This window comes from Lithobates pipiens, unplaced genomic scaffold (genome assembly GCF_037356315.1).
Source record: "Lithobates pipiens isolate NorthernLeopardFrog02 unplaced genomic scaffold, aLitPip1_a1.2 Scaffold_22, whole genome shotgun sequence".
NCBI lineage: Eukaryota > Metazoa > Chordata > Amphibia > Anura > Ranidae > Lithobates > Lithobates pipiens.
Genome location: NW_027507784.1, coordinates 151,700,250 through 151,717,995, shown reverse-complemented (window position 1 = coordinate 151,717,995; position 17,746 = coordinate 151,700,250). Strand labels below are relative to the sequence as shown.

The 17,746-nt window shown below is 41.9% G+C and overlaps 1 protein-coding gene across 3 annotated transcripts in view; it reads left to right on the top strand.

Moving 5' to 3' along the window:
* The window catches only part of PIKFYVE (phosphoinositide kinase, FYVE-type zinc finger containing), a 390,505-nt gene that overhangs the window by 214,013 nt on the left and 158,746 nt on the right, over positions 1 to 17,746 (top strand). For all 3 annotated transcript variants that reach the window (XM_077448459.1, XM_077448458.1, XM_077448457.1), the window contains one exon: positions 87 to 144. In XM_077448459.1, the coding sequence (XP_077304585.1) occupies positions 87 to 144 (58 nt within the window). The remainder of the gene's footprint in view (positions 1 to 86; positions 145 to 17,746) is intronic.

Here is a 17,746-nt window from a genome sequence, read left to right as displayed (position 1 = left end):
TGTGTTTTAGTACAATGTCTATTCAATACATTGATATCTTGCTGAGTGTTGGGTACATGTAACATCTTTCTCTGTTTGCTCTTTAGGGAAGTGGCATGGATGCTTCACCACGAAATTCCTCTCCTGCCCTAAATGGTGATAAAGGTTTGTCAATTCTGTGGTCTATTTTATTTATTTATTTTTTTATTCCACGGCAAAGTGTTCACATATCTTATGTAGTGGGAAGTGAAAGGAAGTTTCTGATTAATAACCAGTTATCTGCATAGCTGTTGAACGCTCACTGTACCTTATCTCCTGTATTGGTTTTCACTTTAGTCACAATTTCAGACCGCAAAGCTAGAGATCTTTATAGGGACAATTTTTTTTGCTGGGCTGGTTGGTCCATCTGTGCTGTATAGTGAACAATCTCCCACTGCGACGCTGCATTCAATCAGGATGTTAACAATGTTAATCTAACAATTCTCTGCCTGGATCCTTTGTTTTTGAATCCGTGGATGTTGGGTGAGATGCAATGGACAGTGCCACCCATTGAGCGATGTTTGGTCAGTTTATGGTCCGCTTTAAAGAAGAATTCAAGGTATAGATATTTTATACTTGGTTACACTGGTCCTGCTTGAACCATTAAAGCTATGTATAATACCATATCTGGCTAAAACTCCTGGAAGCTGGAAACCACCGAAGTAGACACTGCTACTGCAGTGATCTCCACTTTCTTTCGTGCCCCGTGCTGTGTGGCTGGCCGGCTGCGTTCTGAACACATTGGGTCGGCCACGCATTCAGAGAATGCTTTTGTATATCTTGAATGAATGCAGAGCGTTCCCAGATTGGATGAGGTGTGGTGATGACATCATGCTCTCCACTTAGTGTCGTGGCTGAGCTGATCATTGAGCACTTGCATTGAAAGTTTTGATGCATACTCAATCTGAGGCTGGGTATTGGTGTATAATGTACTGACCACTAATCAACAGCAAGTTAACTATGTGTGGTAGGTCCCGGAGGGGTGGGCAGGATAATTGGAGTTCGTTATTTTAGTTTTTTTTTTCTTTGACATTTACACTTTAAGACTACATCTACTCCTATGCATTTGTGCAGTGCGTCCTGCATTTTGTAGGTGTTGATATTTTTTCCCAATGGAAGGTGTTTCGACTGAAAACTACCCCTAAGGCAGGCCATAGACTGTGCAAAGTGCTTTCCTGCAAACACAGGGAAGAAATTTGCATGATTCCCCCATCAATACAGACAGTACTGACAGGGGAATCCCCCCTGCCGACACATTGTATTCTCCCGGCAAGGAAAGCCGTCCTCGCCAGGAGCAGACAGTGATTATTGCTAGCAGCTATAGCAGCTGCTACCAATGATCACAAGTAAAATCTGGCAGACTGGTTTGATCAACCTGGTACATTCAGCCTGCACACACATTGTTTGAATCTCTATGGCCAGCCCTGGATGCCCCACTTTTTATTTTTTTTATTTTTTATTTTAACCTTAACACGCTACATCCCCAGTCCGTCAAACTGTGGAGGTGTATATAGACCTGAACTATTTAAACCTATTTTTGCTATGCTATTAAGATTTATTGACCAGTAAAGATATTTTAGTAGAATTAATAAAATAGAGAGAAAGATATTATATGCTCTGTTTAATAATTGTTCAGTTTTTTGGTTCACTTGGCTCCATGGTAACACAATTTCATTCAGTGCCACTTAGGAAGATTCTGCAGCTGAGAGGAGTGAAGAAAATTCACAATAGTCAGAAAGCTGAGGACAAGGAACACACTGCTTATGTGATCATTGCACTGCCCGCGTTGTCTGTGCTGTGGAATGTTTTGCTAGTTTGGTACAAATTTTTCCTCTTCTTACACTTAGGTGGGGTAGGGTAACCTATTTTCACATAAATAAAATCAAAAAGATAATGTATTTACTGAGTACATAATTCACTATCGGTGAGAAGTGGCCATGTACAGTCTCATTCTTGCAAGCATTATGCGTGTTTTTGCGCATTTCTTGAGCCATTTAGGCAAGAAATATAACTCCATATTAGTGTAGGTGGAAATGATCACTTCCAGCTGCTGCAGATGGTAGTAAACATGCACAGAGATTGCCAACACTTCACATAAAGGTGCCAGCCATTCAAGTGGATGTAAATGCTCTTCTATACCCAGTGAAATGAACAGCCTCGGGTGATGCACAGAGAATAAACCGATTCTCCTATGTAGGTTTTACGTGTATATCTGCTGTCTTCAGCTTTACATATTTTTCAGAAAGGGCAAATGTGTTTGATTTTCTCTTCCTGTTCAGCATTGGAAATGATTCCAGCTGATTGGAGGAAAGGCGCACACCCCTCTCCACATAGGCAGAGACTTGCAGAGCTATGCTGTGATAAGTTGAGCTCTCTGCTAATCTATTTATAGCAACCTCCCTTGACATCAAATTTCAGGCTGGTTTTATCTTGGTTGACAGAGACCTTGTCAGAAGTTAATAATGCTGATAACAGAGCAACGAAACGGAAAAAAGACTTGGGACTCAGGGCTTTGGAGAGAGATCAGAAAACGCTATAGATAGGTGCTTGGGTCAAATTTCATGAATCCGTTTTACATCCACTTTAAAGGGAACAGGACAATGGTCATATATTACATCCATCGGCTGAATTGAGAAAGACTGCAGTGGTTCCTGATAGTGAGGTGTTGTGAAAGGACATGCCCCATTCCACCCATTCTCCATCTGCCCCTTTGTGAGATGCCTTAGAGCAGGGGTCTCAAACTTGTGGCCCTCCAGCTGTTGCCGAACTAAAAGTCCCATGAGGCATTGCAAGGCTGATCATTACAAGCATGACTTCCACAGGCGTGATGTGACTTGTAGTTTCGCAACAGCTTGAGGGTGGCCAGTTTGAGACCCCTGCTCTGCCTTAGAGTGTTACTTAAAGTGATGATAAACCCTGAGTTTTCAAGCAGTTTCTGCAGCTGGTTTAATCAGATTATGCAGCTTTTTTATCTATTAATTTTTGTTTCTGTTTAAACATGTCATGACTGCTGCCCTGGATTCATTTATTTTTTTAGGACTCCTCCTTTCTTTTTCAGCATGCTATAGGGTCGCCCTTGCATGCAGGAACTAGATTTGTGCCTCCCTACACTGTGTGCATTAATATAGCAATGTAGGCTAGGATGACAAGACACTCCCTGCTCCAAGCTAACAGACTAGTTTGAGACAGTACTGTCCACTTTTAAGACTTTTCTGTGAACAAGGGAAGTTCAGGGAAGCAACACTAAGAAAGCAGAAGCCAGCCGCATTGAAAAGTGTGAGCTGCAAGTGCTGGGATAAGAATTTTAACATAATTTACCACAAAATATTAGAAATGTTTGGCTTAATACACGGAGCATAAAAACAAAGTATTCTACTTTAAAGCTAAACTCCAGTCAGGCATAAATCAAATATAGAGAATCCTAATGTCTTGGTATCCGCCTCATCTTTCAGAACAGAAGGATTCTGAGTGAGACACTGAGGGGCATCATTCCATGTCTTTGCACAGTACTGTCTTAATTCTTTTAACGTGTTTTACATACTTACTGGAAAGGGAGAACATAGCATAACCTTAGCAATGTGTGTGTGCGCGCGTCGTCATTAACCAATCATTAGCAAAGCCAGGCTGGTGACCAAGCAGTTTGCTTTACCACTTAGACTAGCCCCGTTTTGAGATTTTACAAACTTTTTTTCTTTTGCTAGAAAATTACTTCGAACCGCCCAAACATTATCTATTTTTTTTTCTAACACCCTAGAGAATAAAATGATAGTCATTGCAATACGTTTTTGTCGCACCGCATTTGCGCAGCAGTCTTATTAGCACAGATAGAGATTTTGTTTCTCTCCTCCCTGGGATGCTGATGGCGGTGGGCACAGTGAAAGTCCCCACAACCTCAGGGACCTAATGTCCTGCTCTCCCTTCCTACCTGATGGTGGTAGATGGTGAGGAGGGGTCACTGGCTTCACCCGGGTGGGCCTGTGTATGCCGCGGCGGGTGCAGCCTTGGTGGATGTGAAGCCGGCTCCCTGGACTGGAGTAGGAGGTCTAGCATGCCGCGGTGCCTGCTGTGTCCCTTGGCTGGATTGCGCATGTCCGGAAATGGACGGCACACCTGAGTTATTTAAACTGACCCAGGAAATCCTAGGAGAGGCAGAAGATACAGTTCTCTCAATCTCGGCAGTTCACATAAGAGGGTCCGTCAGTGTGCGGGCACTTTCTCAGTCGGCAACCCATTCACCAAGGGGAGTGGGAGCTGAATGACGAAGTATTTTCCCGGTCAGCCAACGATTTGGCAAGCTGGAGATAGACCTGTTCGCCTCCAAGAAGAACAGGAAGATAGAGAGGTTCTTCTCTCTGGACAGAGAACAGGGCTCGGAGAGTAGATGCGCTGGCTCAGAGATGGGATTTTTCCCTAGCCTATGCATTCCCTCCCCTGGTGCTTATTCCATGGGTACTACAAAAGCTATCCCGGTCAGACGAGTGCCTCATTCTGATTGCGCCCTGGTGGCTGAAGTGGGCATGGTTCCCCACCCTGAGGAGATGGTTGGTGGCTCCTCGATTCCATCTCCCAGTCAGTCGCAATCTCCTCCGACAGGGACCAGTGCTACATCCAGGTCTGGAGGGTCTTCTCTCGCTGGACGCAGTCTAGAGAAGATTCCCGTCAAATAATTCCAGTGGTCCTGGACTTTCTCCAGGAAGGAGTGGACAAGGGGTGGCCTGGTCGGTTTTTCTGGATCGTAAACTGGCCCTCAACCCCCTCATAAGGAGATTTTTGACAGCCAGGGAGAGAGTTACCCCGGTGAAAATCAACAAGCCTCCTGCACCTCCCCCGTTAAAGCTGTCAAAGCTACACAGTGCAGGCACAAATGGGGCATATCTTAGGGGAGGCACCATGGCCTGCAACCACTCCAGCATCCCATCTGCTTTGCATGTTAAAGCGGAACTTCAGTCATTTTTTCATCTTTCCATCTATTAGTCTGCCCTTGTTTTAACATTGGATAGTAAAACATTTTTTTCTGCCAGTAAATACCTTATACTACACTTCCTGTTTCATGTCTGGTAAAAGGGCCTAGGCTTAAGACATCATGCACAGCTCTCTCTCTGCCAGAAAGGGAGGGGGATGAGTCATAAGAGGGTCAATGAGAGCTGCAGGGCTGGAGGTGCGTGTCTGTAAATCCAGGCAGCAGCTTCAGCTGCCCACAGTTAAAATGGATGCAGTCAGGCTCGGTAGAGGGAGATTTCTGCAGCATGTTTGGCAAGTACAGAATGACAGTATATATAAAATAGTAATATGCAAAGTGGTTGGAGGGAAGCTTCAGAGTGACAAAGATGTTTGTATTACAAATTATGTGAGGAGACTGCAGTTCCTCTTTAATATGATGATCTGCACATAAGTAACTGAGAAAAAAGGTATACTCCTCGCCCACATCTACATCCCTGCAGAGCATCTACTTTGTCACCACACACTCCTGTCATGTCAAACTAGTGCTGCAAACTTAGCCAGCTAATACATCATAGTATTTATCCTTTAGCTGTCAAAAGGAATACATTAAAATTATTTATTTTTATATCTCTCTATCTATCTATCTATCTATCTATCTATATCTATCAGTGGGGGTTGGTAAAAATGTGCATAACGAAGCCAAGGAAAGATGGAAAAATCTCCAAATGGCATCAAATTACAGATTAGACATTCTTATAATATGTCAATAAAAGTTAGATTTTATTTCCATCATTTACACTTTCAAAATTACAGAAAACAAAAAGTTTGGGCACCCTGCAGAATTTATAGCATGCACTGCCCCCTTTGCAAAGCTGAGACCTGCCAGTGTCATGGATTGTTCTCAATCATCGTCTGGGAAGACCAGGTGATGTCAATCTCAAAGGTTTTAAATGGCCAGACTCATCTGACCTTGCCCCAACAATCAGCACCATGGGTTCTTCTAAGCAGTTGTCTGGAAAACTGAAACTGAAAATAGTTGACGCTCACAAAGCTGGAGAAGGCTATAAGAAGATGGCAAAGCGTTTTCAGATGTCAATATCCTCTGTTAGAAATGTAATTAAGAAATGGCAGTCATCAGGAACAGTGGAAGTTGAAGCAAGATCTGGAAGACCAAGAAAAATATCAGACAGAACAGCTCGCAGGATTGTGAGAAAAGCAATTCAAAACCCATGTTTGACTTCACGATCCCTCCAGAAAGATCTGGCAGACACTGTAGTTGTGGTACACTATTCCACTATAAAGAGATACTTGTACAAATATGGTCTTCATGGAGGAGTCATCAGAAGAAAACCTCTTCTACGTCCTCGCCACAAAAATCAGCGGTTGAACTTTGCAAATGAACATATAGACAAGCCTGAGGCATTTTGGAAACAAGTTCTGTGGACCGATGAGGTTAAAATAGAACTTTTTGGCCGGAATGAGCAAAGGTACGTTTGGAGAAGAAAGGGCACAGAATTTAATGAAAAGAACCTCTGCCCAACTGTTAAGCATGGGGGGTGGATCAATCATGCTTTGGGGTTGTATTGCAGCCAGTGACACAGGGAACATTTCACGAGTAGAAGGAAAAATAGATTCAATAAAATTTCAGCAAATTTTGGATGGTAACTTGATGCCATCTGTCAAAAAGCTGAAGTTAAAGAGAGGATGGCTTCTACAAATGGATAATGATCCTAAACACACCTCAAAATCCATGGGGGATTACATCAAGAGGCGTAAACTGAAGGTTTTGCCATGGCCTTCACAATCTCTTGACCTCAACATTATTGAAAATCTATGGATAGACCTTAAAAGAGCAGTGTGTGACAGACAGCCCAGGAATCTCAAAGAACTGGAACACTTTTGTAAGGAAGAATGGGCAAAGATACCTCAAACCAGAATTGAAAGACTCTTGGCTGGCTACAAAAAGCGTTTACAAGCTGTGATACTTGCCAAAGGGGGCAGTACAAGATATTAACTCTGCAGGGTGCCCAAACTTTTGCAGACGCCATTTTTTTGTTTTCTGTAAGTTTGAAAGTGTAAATGATGGAAATAAAATCTAACTTTTATTGACATATTATAAGAATGTCTAATCTCTAATTTGATGCCATTTGGAGATTTTTCCATCTTTCCTTGGCTTCGTTATGCACATTTTTACCTGGGGTGCCCAAACTTTCGATCCCCACTGTGTGTAATATATATATATATATATATATATATATATATATATATATATATATATATATATATATATATATATATATAATATATTAGTGTGTGTGTATATATATATATATATATATATGTATGTAGAGAGAGAGATATAGAATTTCTAAATTTTTGCAATATTGTGGTAGGCAGGATGGCCAAGCAAATTTGGCAGTAAGGAGAACAGTAGCACAAGCTCCCTACTATTAACATATTAAAGACTGGGCATAACTGTGTGTGAGGTACCAATTAAACTTAAATTTCATGGTGCTACGACAGACATTGTAGAAATATTAAGTTTCTTCCTATTGTTCAACTTTTGCTACAGTAAGTAGTATTTGTCTTCAGACTGAAAAAACAACTATAGTTTTCTCAAACGTGGTTGAAGTGGAATTCCAGCCCAAACCTTTTTGGGGAAGTGCTGTCATTGAGGCGTTTTCTGGTGACAGTGGTCACTGATACAGGAAGTGGGAGGAAATCTCTTGAACACAGATATAGACCACAATAAAAGAGTGGCGTTTAAACTTGGTTTGGCGGTTTTAGTCCTGTTTCCTGAGATTTCCCCACTCCTCTGTCTCGCTGACAGTGGCTACGGCCCCAGTAAGTATGGAGGAAATCTTCCCAAATGGGACCCAGACAGCAGTAAAAAACCTGACAGATTCTGATACTTTCCCAATCCCCAGAAAAAAAAAAAAAACCCTGCATCAAGTGTTGATTAGTACACTGTTTTAAGCAAGGAGGGGATTTTTTGAGTTCTTTTTCACCTTTTTATCCCAGTATATTTTTTGTTACCTATTGAAATCAAAATCACAAGTTAGAATAGTGTCTGGAGGTATAATGATGGATTTTAGGTGCAAGAATTAGAACTACTTATTCTGTTAAAAAATCGCTTAAATCGGTTACTGACTCAGCAGGGTTGTACAGAAAAGCCCTGTGTTCTTAACACTGTATAAATCCGTGACATATCCCATGTAACCTGTAAAATCTAGCCTGCCGTGCCGGTCAGCCATTATCTTGGTTAAATGCCTTGTTCCATTGTGAAAAGGATATATTCATGTTGAATACAATGTTCAGAAATGCTTTAATACAGTTAAAAGCACTGGGAACTGGCAATAAATCAATAGGTCAACCATATCCACTAATGAGACTTGATTTTCTGTGATGGCTCAAGCACAGAAGGTTATACAAATGTTTTTACATGCACCCTGGAACACACATGCCTGTAGAAGCAACATTGTGTTTAAATTGAGTGACAAGAATGTCTTATTAGCTTGTTGGTACATTTACATTTTTACTGTAGAAAGGGGGGAAGAAAAGAAATTGGCCTTTAGTCTGCATTCACACATGGTCACGGGCGGAATCGCGTTTGCAATGCCATTACTTCTAGTGGCACCCCAATCATGTCGGGATTTTTTTGCGTATGTCGAAAAAAACTAAACATTAACTTCTTTTGGGTGACAGCGATTTGCCACACAATTGGGGTGCTATTAGAAGTAATGGCATCGCAAACGCGTTCTGCGTTTTGCAGCCATTTGAAATCGTGCGGTGGAACTGCGGCTCTTCCACACGCAGTCATGTGTAAATGCAGTTGCAGGCTACAACAGCCTAAAAAGCTGCAGTTGCAAACCGAGTGGTTTTAATATGAATCATGATTTAAATCACTAGTGAAAAAGCTTGCTTTAAATCCACTCGGTTTTAAAATCAGTTTTTAAAGAGCAACTGCCATCTGTGTCCTCCAGCAGCTCCTCCTCTGACCGGCTGTTGACTCACCGACAGTCACATTCACTTAATGGGATGGCTGGTGATGCGGCAGTCACACAACCAGGTGAAGCAAGTGGCGTCAGGTGAGTGGATGCCCGCTAACGGGCACTGCCATGATGGATTTGAAATGACAGGTGCTCTTTAAGGCGGGATTCACATCTATGCAAATTGGATCCAGTTTTCCCCGCATCCAATTTGCATACCAGGAGAAAGTGACCGGCTCTCTATGGAGCCGGTTCACATATCTCTGGGGTGGCTGCGGAGCAAACTGCACAGAAACAGTGTGTGACTTTTGCACCGTTTCAGGGCAAAGATTCAGCCCTGATTCGTCCCTGAAACAGAGAACAGGGACGCACAGCTTTCCTGTGTGATCTGTAGTCGTTTCCAGTGTGAGTAAATCCTAAAGCCAAAATATAAGGACTTATTCTTGCTGGTAATTGGAATTTTTAATATTTGCAAACCAAATGAAGGTTTCCTATTTACAGTAATAAGCTGTCAGGTCAGTAAAATGACAATATCGGAACCAATTCAAGCAGTTTTTAGTGTACATGGATTTGCAAAACAATGGGATAAAGGCATATTTCTGAACTTTGTTTTATCTCCTGGTACTGTGAAATTGTGCATCAATGTAGTGCATGTTATCTCTGCTTGCAGAGCTTGGATTCATTGCATGAGTTTACCAAAATGTAAATATTGCTTAAAGAGGAAGTAAACCCTGATGAGTTTACTTCCTCTTTCATTCCCTGCAAAGGCAAAGCATAATGGACTACTATGCATCGCATAGTAGCCCATTATGTGTCACTTACCTGACACAGGAGCCAGCGAAGTCACCGCTGTCCCCTGTAGTCCGCCGCATCCATCTTCTCGGTGGGTCTCGCAGCTCCGCGGCTGTCATTCGGTGAAGCCGCGATGACGTCACTCCCGCGCATGCGCACGGGAGCCGAGACGCGCGGCATCTTCGTTATCGAGGATGCCACGCTCAGTGCGCCTGCGCGCCGCTGTCTTCGGCGCATGCACCGTAGACAGCGGTGCCTGTCTTCGTGCAAATATCTCCTAAACCGTATAGGTTTGGGAGATATTTCTTGGACCTACAGGTAAGCCTGAATCTAGGCTTACCTGTAGGTCAGAGTGGTTTGTAAGGGTTTACAACCACTTTAATATACAGCCCCATGCTATATAAAAGTAAGGGGCCGGGCATGTTTAAAACATTTTTTATTACTATTATTTATTTTACTTTATTTTTACACAGTTTAAAAAAAAGTCAGTTTTATTCCTATTACAAGGAATGTAAACATCCCTTGTTACATAGTTACATAGTTAGTAAGGTTGAATAAAGGCACCAGTCCATCCAGTTCAACCTGAGTGAGTGTCTACAACTATACATTGCACACTCCCATCGGTCACTACCCTCAAGGAACCCACAAGCCAAGGTCCCCATTCATATACTAGGGCCAATTTTGGACAGAAGCCAATTAACCTACCTACATGTCTTTGGATTGTGGGAGGAAACCGGAGTGCCCGGAGGAAACCCACGCAGGCACAGGGATAATATGCAAACTCCAGGCAGCTAGTGTCATGGTTGGTATTTGAACCAGCGACCCCATTTTACTGCTAGTCGAGAGTGGTAATCACTACACCACTGTTTCTTGTAATAGAAAAAAAACATGACAGGTCCACTTAAATGTGAGAACTGGGGTCAAAAAGTCCTCAAATCTCATATTTAGACAAAAATGTAATAAAAAAAAAATTGTAATAAAAAAAAAAAAAAAAAAGAGCTGTGGGTGGAAGTGACGTTTTGACGCCCGGCAATTGTACGGAGACAGGTGGTGGCCATCTTCATCCACAGCTACTGAAAGGGCGCAGTTGCCTCCGCTGCTGCCCACGGCTCCGGTAAGTGGCGGAAGGCATCGGATCGCGGCGGGGGGCCCTCTCCTGCCACCAATTATCGTGATCTTGCGGTTAATCTGCTGCAGGGACCACTTTTATCTTGTAGCAGACCGCCCGCTGAAGAAGGGGATACCGGGGTTATGGCAGCTAGCTTCTGCCATAGCGATGATATCCTCCTTCAGCCACCTTAAAGTGCCGTGGGTGGTCCCTTAAGTGCTTAAATAGAAAACTATCTTTAGATAGATTTTGACTCCAAAAGCATTTTTTATATATAAAAAAAAAATCCAGAGTGAAATCAAAAATCTCTCATTGATTTTTATCCACCCTGGTTGCAAATATTGCACAATCACTAAAACCTCATATGAACTTTCTTTAAAATACATAATGATCCTGCCATGATGGTACAATTGATATTATCCCCCAAATAAGTCTCTGATTCTGTCATTTTTATAAAATGTTAAATGTCCCTATCCCTGTGTTGGTGTACTTGAATAAGACTACTACTGCACAACTGAGAGAACCTCGATGCAACATGTGGCTTGCATATGATATATATGCAAATGCATGCAACATAGACCTTGGTTTAATTAAAAACAAATTAAAAAAGTCCTCTTGCTGATTCGATAGCATTGAATGCTGGGTAATTATTTTATCGCATTGTGCACAGTGGAAAAATGGTTAAAGTATTTCACGCAAGGGTGAAACTAATAAATAATGTTTCAATTTCAAAATAGCTAATGATCCTGCCATGATGGTACCATTGATCAGAATAGGACTGAACAACAGAGATATCCTCGCTACAACATATGGCTTGCATATGCTATATACAGTATGCAAATGTTTTGTAACATAGGCCTTGCTGAAGTCATCTTGCTGATTAGACCGCATTCATGCAAGGGTGAAACCACTCTAAATGTTTCAATTTCAGAGCCCCCCCCCCCCACAACACCCTTGTCTGATGGACAGCAACATTTAACCCACTTCCCCTGAGCCCAGATTGTCCTGGACCCGCCCCAGTCTGTGGCTAAACATTAAAAGCAGAAGCAGCACAGTAATGAGGTAATCTGTCTGTTTCTCCTCCTATCCACATGCTCCTTCTGCAGTATCCATAGTCTTCCTTTCACACTCTAGCACTGCCACAGGAAAAGTAAAATGCTGATACCAGGTCAAGTTCAGGTATTGAGACTGCTTGCATGTAAAATACATTTACTGATTTATGACTTAAATACAGAGCTGCCTTGGGGCTCATTCACACAAGCTTTCGGATCAGGTCCAGCTGTCCGTTTTTCAGGTGGACCTGATCGGACGCTCCATGCACCTCTATGGAGTGGCAGATGTCAGCGGTGACATGTCCGCTGACATCCGCCACTATCCAATCCGATCCTGTCCTTGAAATACAGACGTATGGAAACCCTCATTTTCCATCCATCAGGAGAATCGGATCCAATAAAAACGGACATGCAGTGCATTTTCATCCGATCTCCATAGAGGGCAGCGGTGCTTTGACAGGTCCATCTCCGCACAGTGAGTATAGGTGGACCTCTCATCCGCCTGCTCAGCGAGGGACAGCGGATCTATTCCTGCTGAGCAAAGCTGAGTCCGTACATGGACAAGCCTGTGTGAAAGGGGCCTTAAATTAGAATTTAGGGTCAGGCTGTGTTGTGTTCGACAGCAGTACGGATGATGTCCCGTCTGCTACCGGAACTACAATGAGTCTGCCTGAGTGTGGTGCCACCATTCAGGGGTAGCTTTGTATTTTTATCAATGAACACAAGACTTCCTCTGGCTGAAGTGGGTGGTGTCTAGTCTTCAAGCCAATCAGAGGAGGCCTTGTATTCACTAATAAAATGACAAAGCCTTACCTGAATGGCAGAAACCCATTCAGGCCAACTTGATTTAGTTCAGGCAGCAGGCGGGAAGTCAATCGTTCTGCTGCCAAACATGGAGGCGTATATTGTATGTAGCGAATACTCCAATGCAGCACATGCAACAGCAGCATTGTGATCTAGAGAAATAGTTTGCATGAATCAGCTTGTCCCAAGCCAACTATATAGAGCCACAGTAAAGCTGAAATTCTACTTTAAAGCGCTGTTTTTTTTTTTTTTTGTTAAGCAGTCTGCGGGGAACCCACAGACAGCTGATGAGTCATCCGTTATTAAGGAGGCAGCAGCTGACTTCCTGGCCCACTCGGCAACCAGCGTTTTTTTGACAAAAAACTGTGTGGGGGTCCCCTCTGCGATTTTAAAGCGATATTTACTGTCACATATATTTTTTCCCCTTGATAGATACTGCATAATCGTTTTTTTTTTTTTTTTTAAGAATTGGATTTTATTTAGCGAATGCGATAAAGTATGCAAATGAGTAATATGATACCCTGCAACACTTAAAAAAAATTCTGAGGCAAGAGTCGCTATCCTCTCGGACAGCATTTCTTAAACCTTTTAACATAGAGAATCCCTTGAAAAAACAGGTCTCACAATTTATTATTTCTTTATCGTACATCCCATTTCTACTCGGGTTATATGCCACCTATAGGTGAATGGACACTGGTAGAGCAATCAAACAGGAAGTCCTCCCTATATAACCCCCTCCTACATAGGAAGCACATACATTTTTTTTTCGCCAGTGTCTGTAAGGTGGTGGTCACTGATGGTGATACATGTGCTCTTGGAGCATACTTGGAGGTCTGGACGGTTCTATTAAGAATCATGGACTTCTATCCATTCAAAGACGCTATTGGCCAAAATAGATTGTATCCGAGCCTCATTGGAAGGAGAGAAGATTCCTTGAGGGTTGCCTGTAATGCAGCCTTATGGCGCTGTACCCTGCGTAATGGAGCCCTGGGCACTGTTTGTTCTATAACGGGGTGCTATATAGGTCCCTGGGACTGGACCCCATATTAAGGTGGGCCAAGGTACCGGTTCCTTTAAGAGCCACCAGAGGGACCCGATTTGCGTGGCTGGCGGTCGCGATCTCCGGCAGCCATTCTCAATTGCCAGCTCAGTGATTTGTGTGTGTGTATATATGTATGTGTGTATGTTTTATATAAAAAAAATTGCAATAAGTGTATATTGATTTTGTGCAAAAGTTATAGCATCTACAAACTATCTAATGGTGGTGATCTGCGATTTTTATCGGTATGGTGCACGGATGGGACACTTGACACATTTTTGGGATCATTGATATTACTGTGTAAATGGCACTGGTAGGGAAGGGGGTTAACACTAGGGGACAATCAAGGGATTGTGTGTTGCCTCAGTGTGTTCCAACTGTATGGGGATATGACTGATTAGGAGAGAAGATACAGCGATGTTCCTATATAGCAGGAACAAACTAGATGTCTCCTTGCACAGGGATTTGCGTGTGTATATTATATAATTTTTTCCCCCAAATTTTTACTGTATAGCGCAAAAAATCATTGCAGAGGTTGATCACCTCTGCAAAAATAGAACCAAAAGAAAGCTATAGTTATGGGAAAAAAACATTCAACTGTAAGTCCACCCCTGGATAGGTAGCAGTTCACTTTTTAAAGGTTTTTTTTTTTTAATTGCTCGGAAAGGCAGGTGCAGCATAGTATACATGATTGCAATCTTGTTGCTTAAAGACATGTTTAACCTCTTCTGGACCAGCCGGCACAGTTGCACTGCTGCAGGTTGTCTTTCCTGCGCTAGTCATCCTAGCTGTACATCAGCTTTTAAAACGCCTCCGGCGGCACACATCTGAAGTGGAGCCGATGCGAGTGTCCAGCAGGCGCGATGACCGCTGGGCACCTGCGACAGAGCGAGAACCGGGATCTGTGTGTGTAAACATGCAAATCCCCGTTCTGTTAGGGGAAAGGAGACTAATCGTGTGTTCCTATTAAGTAGGAACAACGATCTCTCTTCTCCTCTAGTCAGCCACATTCCCCTTCAGAACACACGTAGGGAACACAGTTAACTCCTTTATTGCCCCTTAGTGTTAACCCCTTCACTACCAGTGACATTTATACAGTAATAAGTGGCTATTTTTAGTTCTGATTGCTGTATAAATGTCAGTGGTCCCAAAAAAAGTTTAAAATTCAATTCAAAGTTTCAAGTGTCCGACGCAATGTTGCAGTCCCAATAAAAATCACAGATCACCCCATTACTAGTAAAAAAAAAAAAAAAAGCCATAAATGTATCCTCTATTTTGTAGATGCTATAACTTTTGCTCAAACCAATCAATATACGCTTATTGCGTTTTTTGTTTTGTTTTTTTGCTTTTTTTGTTTATAGCACCAAAAATAAAAACTGCAGAGGTGCTCAAATACCACCAAAAGAAAGTTCTATTTGTGGGGAAAAAAAACGTAAATTTTGTTTGGGTACAGCGTGGCATGACCGTGCAATTTTTAGTTAGATCTACGCAGTGCGTATTGCAGAAAATGGCCCAGTTATTAAGCAGGAAAATCTTCCGGGGCTGACGTCTGGAAAAACATGGGCATAGGAGCACTTTAAGTAATTGTCTCCAGTATAGTGTGCGTTTGGTCTGCAGAAGCTTATTTTTTTCTGAGAGGCAATTCAATCGTAGCAGGTCTAAAACCAAATGGGGACATGAGGTCTATCTTAATACACTATCAGATTGTCTGCTGATTTTTTCCTTCAGATTTACCAAAACCATATAACAGTGATGGCTAACCTTGGCACCCCAGATGTTTTGGAACTACATTTCCCATGATGCTCTGGCACTCTGTAGTGTAGTGGAGCATCATGGGAAATGTAGTTCCAAAACATCTGGGGTGCCAAGGTTCGCCATCACTGCCATATAATATGAGGTCAAACCTTAGGAGTTTCAATTTGTATGCAGTCAGGCAGGCCCTGCAAGTGCAACTACATGGTTTTGGTAAATCTGAAGGAAAAAATCAGCAGAAAATCTGATAGTGTGTATGGGGCTTAAAGATCTCAAGCTGCTGAACATCCTTCTGTTTTCAGGTGGGCTAGATCTGTTCAGTGATGACCTCCTCTGCAAGAAGTAGATATTGGGGTCCATAATCCTCTGTAAACGCACGTCTTCATTTGGCAGTTTGTTTCCAGGCTCATCAAGGATTTCTGAATTGTCGGAACAGGTCAGGAATCCTGGTTTTTCTGCCAGAAGGCCCAAAAAAGGCAGGCAGCATCCAGTTTGATTATTTAGCACTGGATCTGCCAGTTTATCAATGATTTTCAATACTAAGTTGTGCTAAAACCTCCATATAAAGTGAATCTGCATTATAAATAGTGCGAAACTTCCATAAAACGAATATTGTGCAGTAAATTAACACTATAAATAGTCCATTTAATTGATGATAAATAATATCCAATGTGAAATTGACACACAATACACCCAGGAATGGTGATGAGAAAAGATGCAACCTCCACCTCTACACACACTGCTGCTTACCGACTCCTATTGATTTTCTTTTACAGTTCAATAGGAGTGATTTCAAAGGAGAGCAGAGAGCAACTGACTGACAGTCCCTGGCTCTCTGCTCAGTGCGGAGGGGGAGAACTGAACATTTAGCAGTGTTTGATCATTCAGTTCTCATTACAGAGCCGGCAGGGGACAGATGAAGCATTGGATCGATGCTGGATCTACCTAGGTGAGTATAAATGTTTTTTTTTTTTTTTTTAATCCTGAACTTTTCATTTTAAAGGCAAAAAATGCTTAATGCTGAAGGAACTTCTTGCAATGTCTAGAGGCTGCTGTCAGATAAGTTAACAGAGAACACCAGCCAAGCCTTTGGTCAAATTTTATTTATACTGTGGTCTGTGCCCCAATAGAAAGAGTCCCTTCACTTCCTGCTGTGTCTTCAGGAACAGTAAAAGATTTTCTTCAACAGGATGACATACAGTGGTTGTAGTTCTTTCCTACTCTACTATAAATTATTTTATTTTATTTTTTGTCAGGTTTTTATTGCTAATCTTCGATTTCTATGGTTTGCTTATTTCCTTTTGTCAACAGGACTTGTAAATGAGAAACTACGCAACCAAAATACAGGGAGTTTTTTTTTTTTTTTTTTTAAGGCTGATCCATAGGAAAGAATATTTTAATTGATGATCAGCCTCATGACTTCTATATTGGGCCATGAGTCTGCAGAGTTGCGAATAAAATTCCGTAACGTTTTTACTGCTAGAGTTTTTTAACCTTTTGAAACCTTGGACAGGGCAATGCATTAACCACTTAAGGACCAGGCCTCTTTTTGAGATGTGGTGTTTACAAATTAAAGACAGTTTTGTTTTGTTTTTGCTAGAAAATTACTTGGAACCCCCAAACATTATACATTTTTTTTCTAACACCGAATAAAATAGCGGTCGTTGCAATACTTTCTGTCACACAGTATTTCCGCAGCTGTCTTACAAGCGTAAGTTTTTTGGAAAAAATACACTTTTTTCAATTAAATAAGACAACCGTAAAGTTGGCACAAATATCTTTTATATTGCGAAAGATAATGTTACCCCAAGTAAATTGATACCCAACGTATCATGCTTCAAAATTGCGCTCGCTCGTGGCATGGGGACAAACTTTTACCCTTAAAAATCTCCATAGGCGACATTTACAAATTCTACAGGTTGCATGTTTTAAGTTACAGAGGAGGTCCAGGGCTAGACTTATTGCTCTCGATCACGGCGATACCTCACATGTGTGGTTTGAACACAGTTTTCATATGCGGGTGCTACTTGCCTATGCGTTCACTTCTGGCTGCAAGCTTGGCGGGATGGGGCGCGTTTAAAAAAAAAAAAATCTTATTTATTTTGCCTTTTATTTTTATACCGTTTAAAAAAAAAATTGTCACTTTTATTCCTATTACAAGGAATGTAAACATCCCTTGTAATAGAAATTAATAAAGCATGGCAGGACCTCTAAAATATGAGATCTTGGGTAAAAAAGACCTCATATTGAC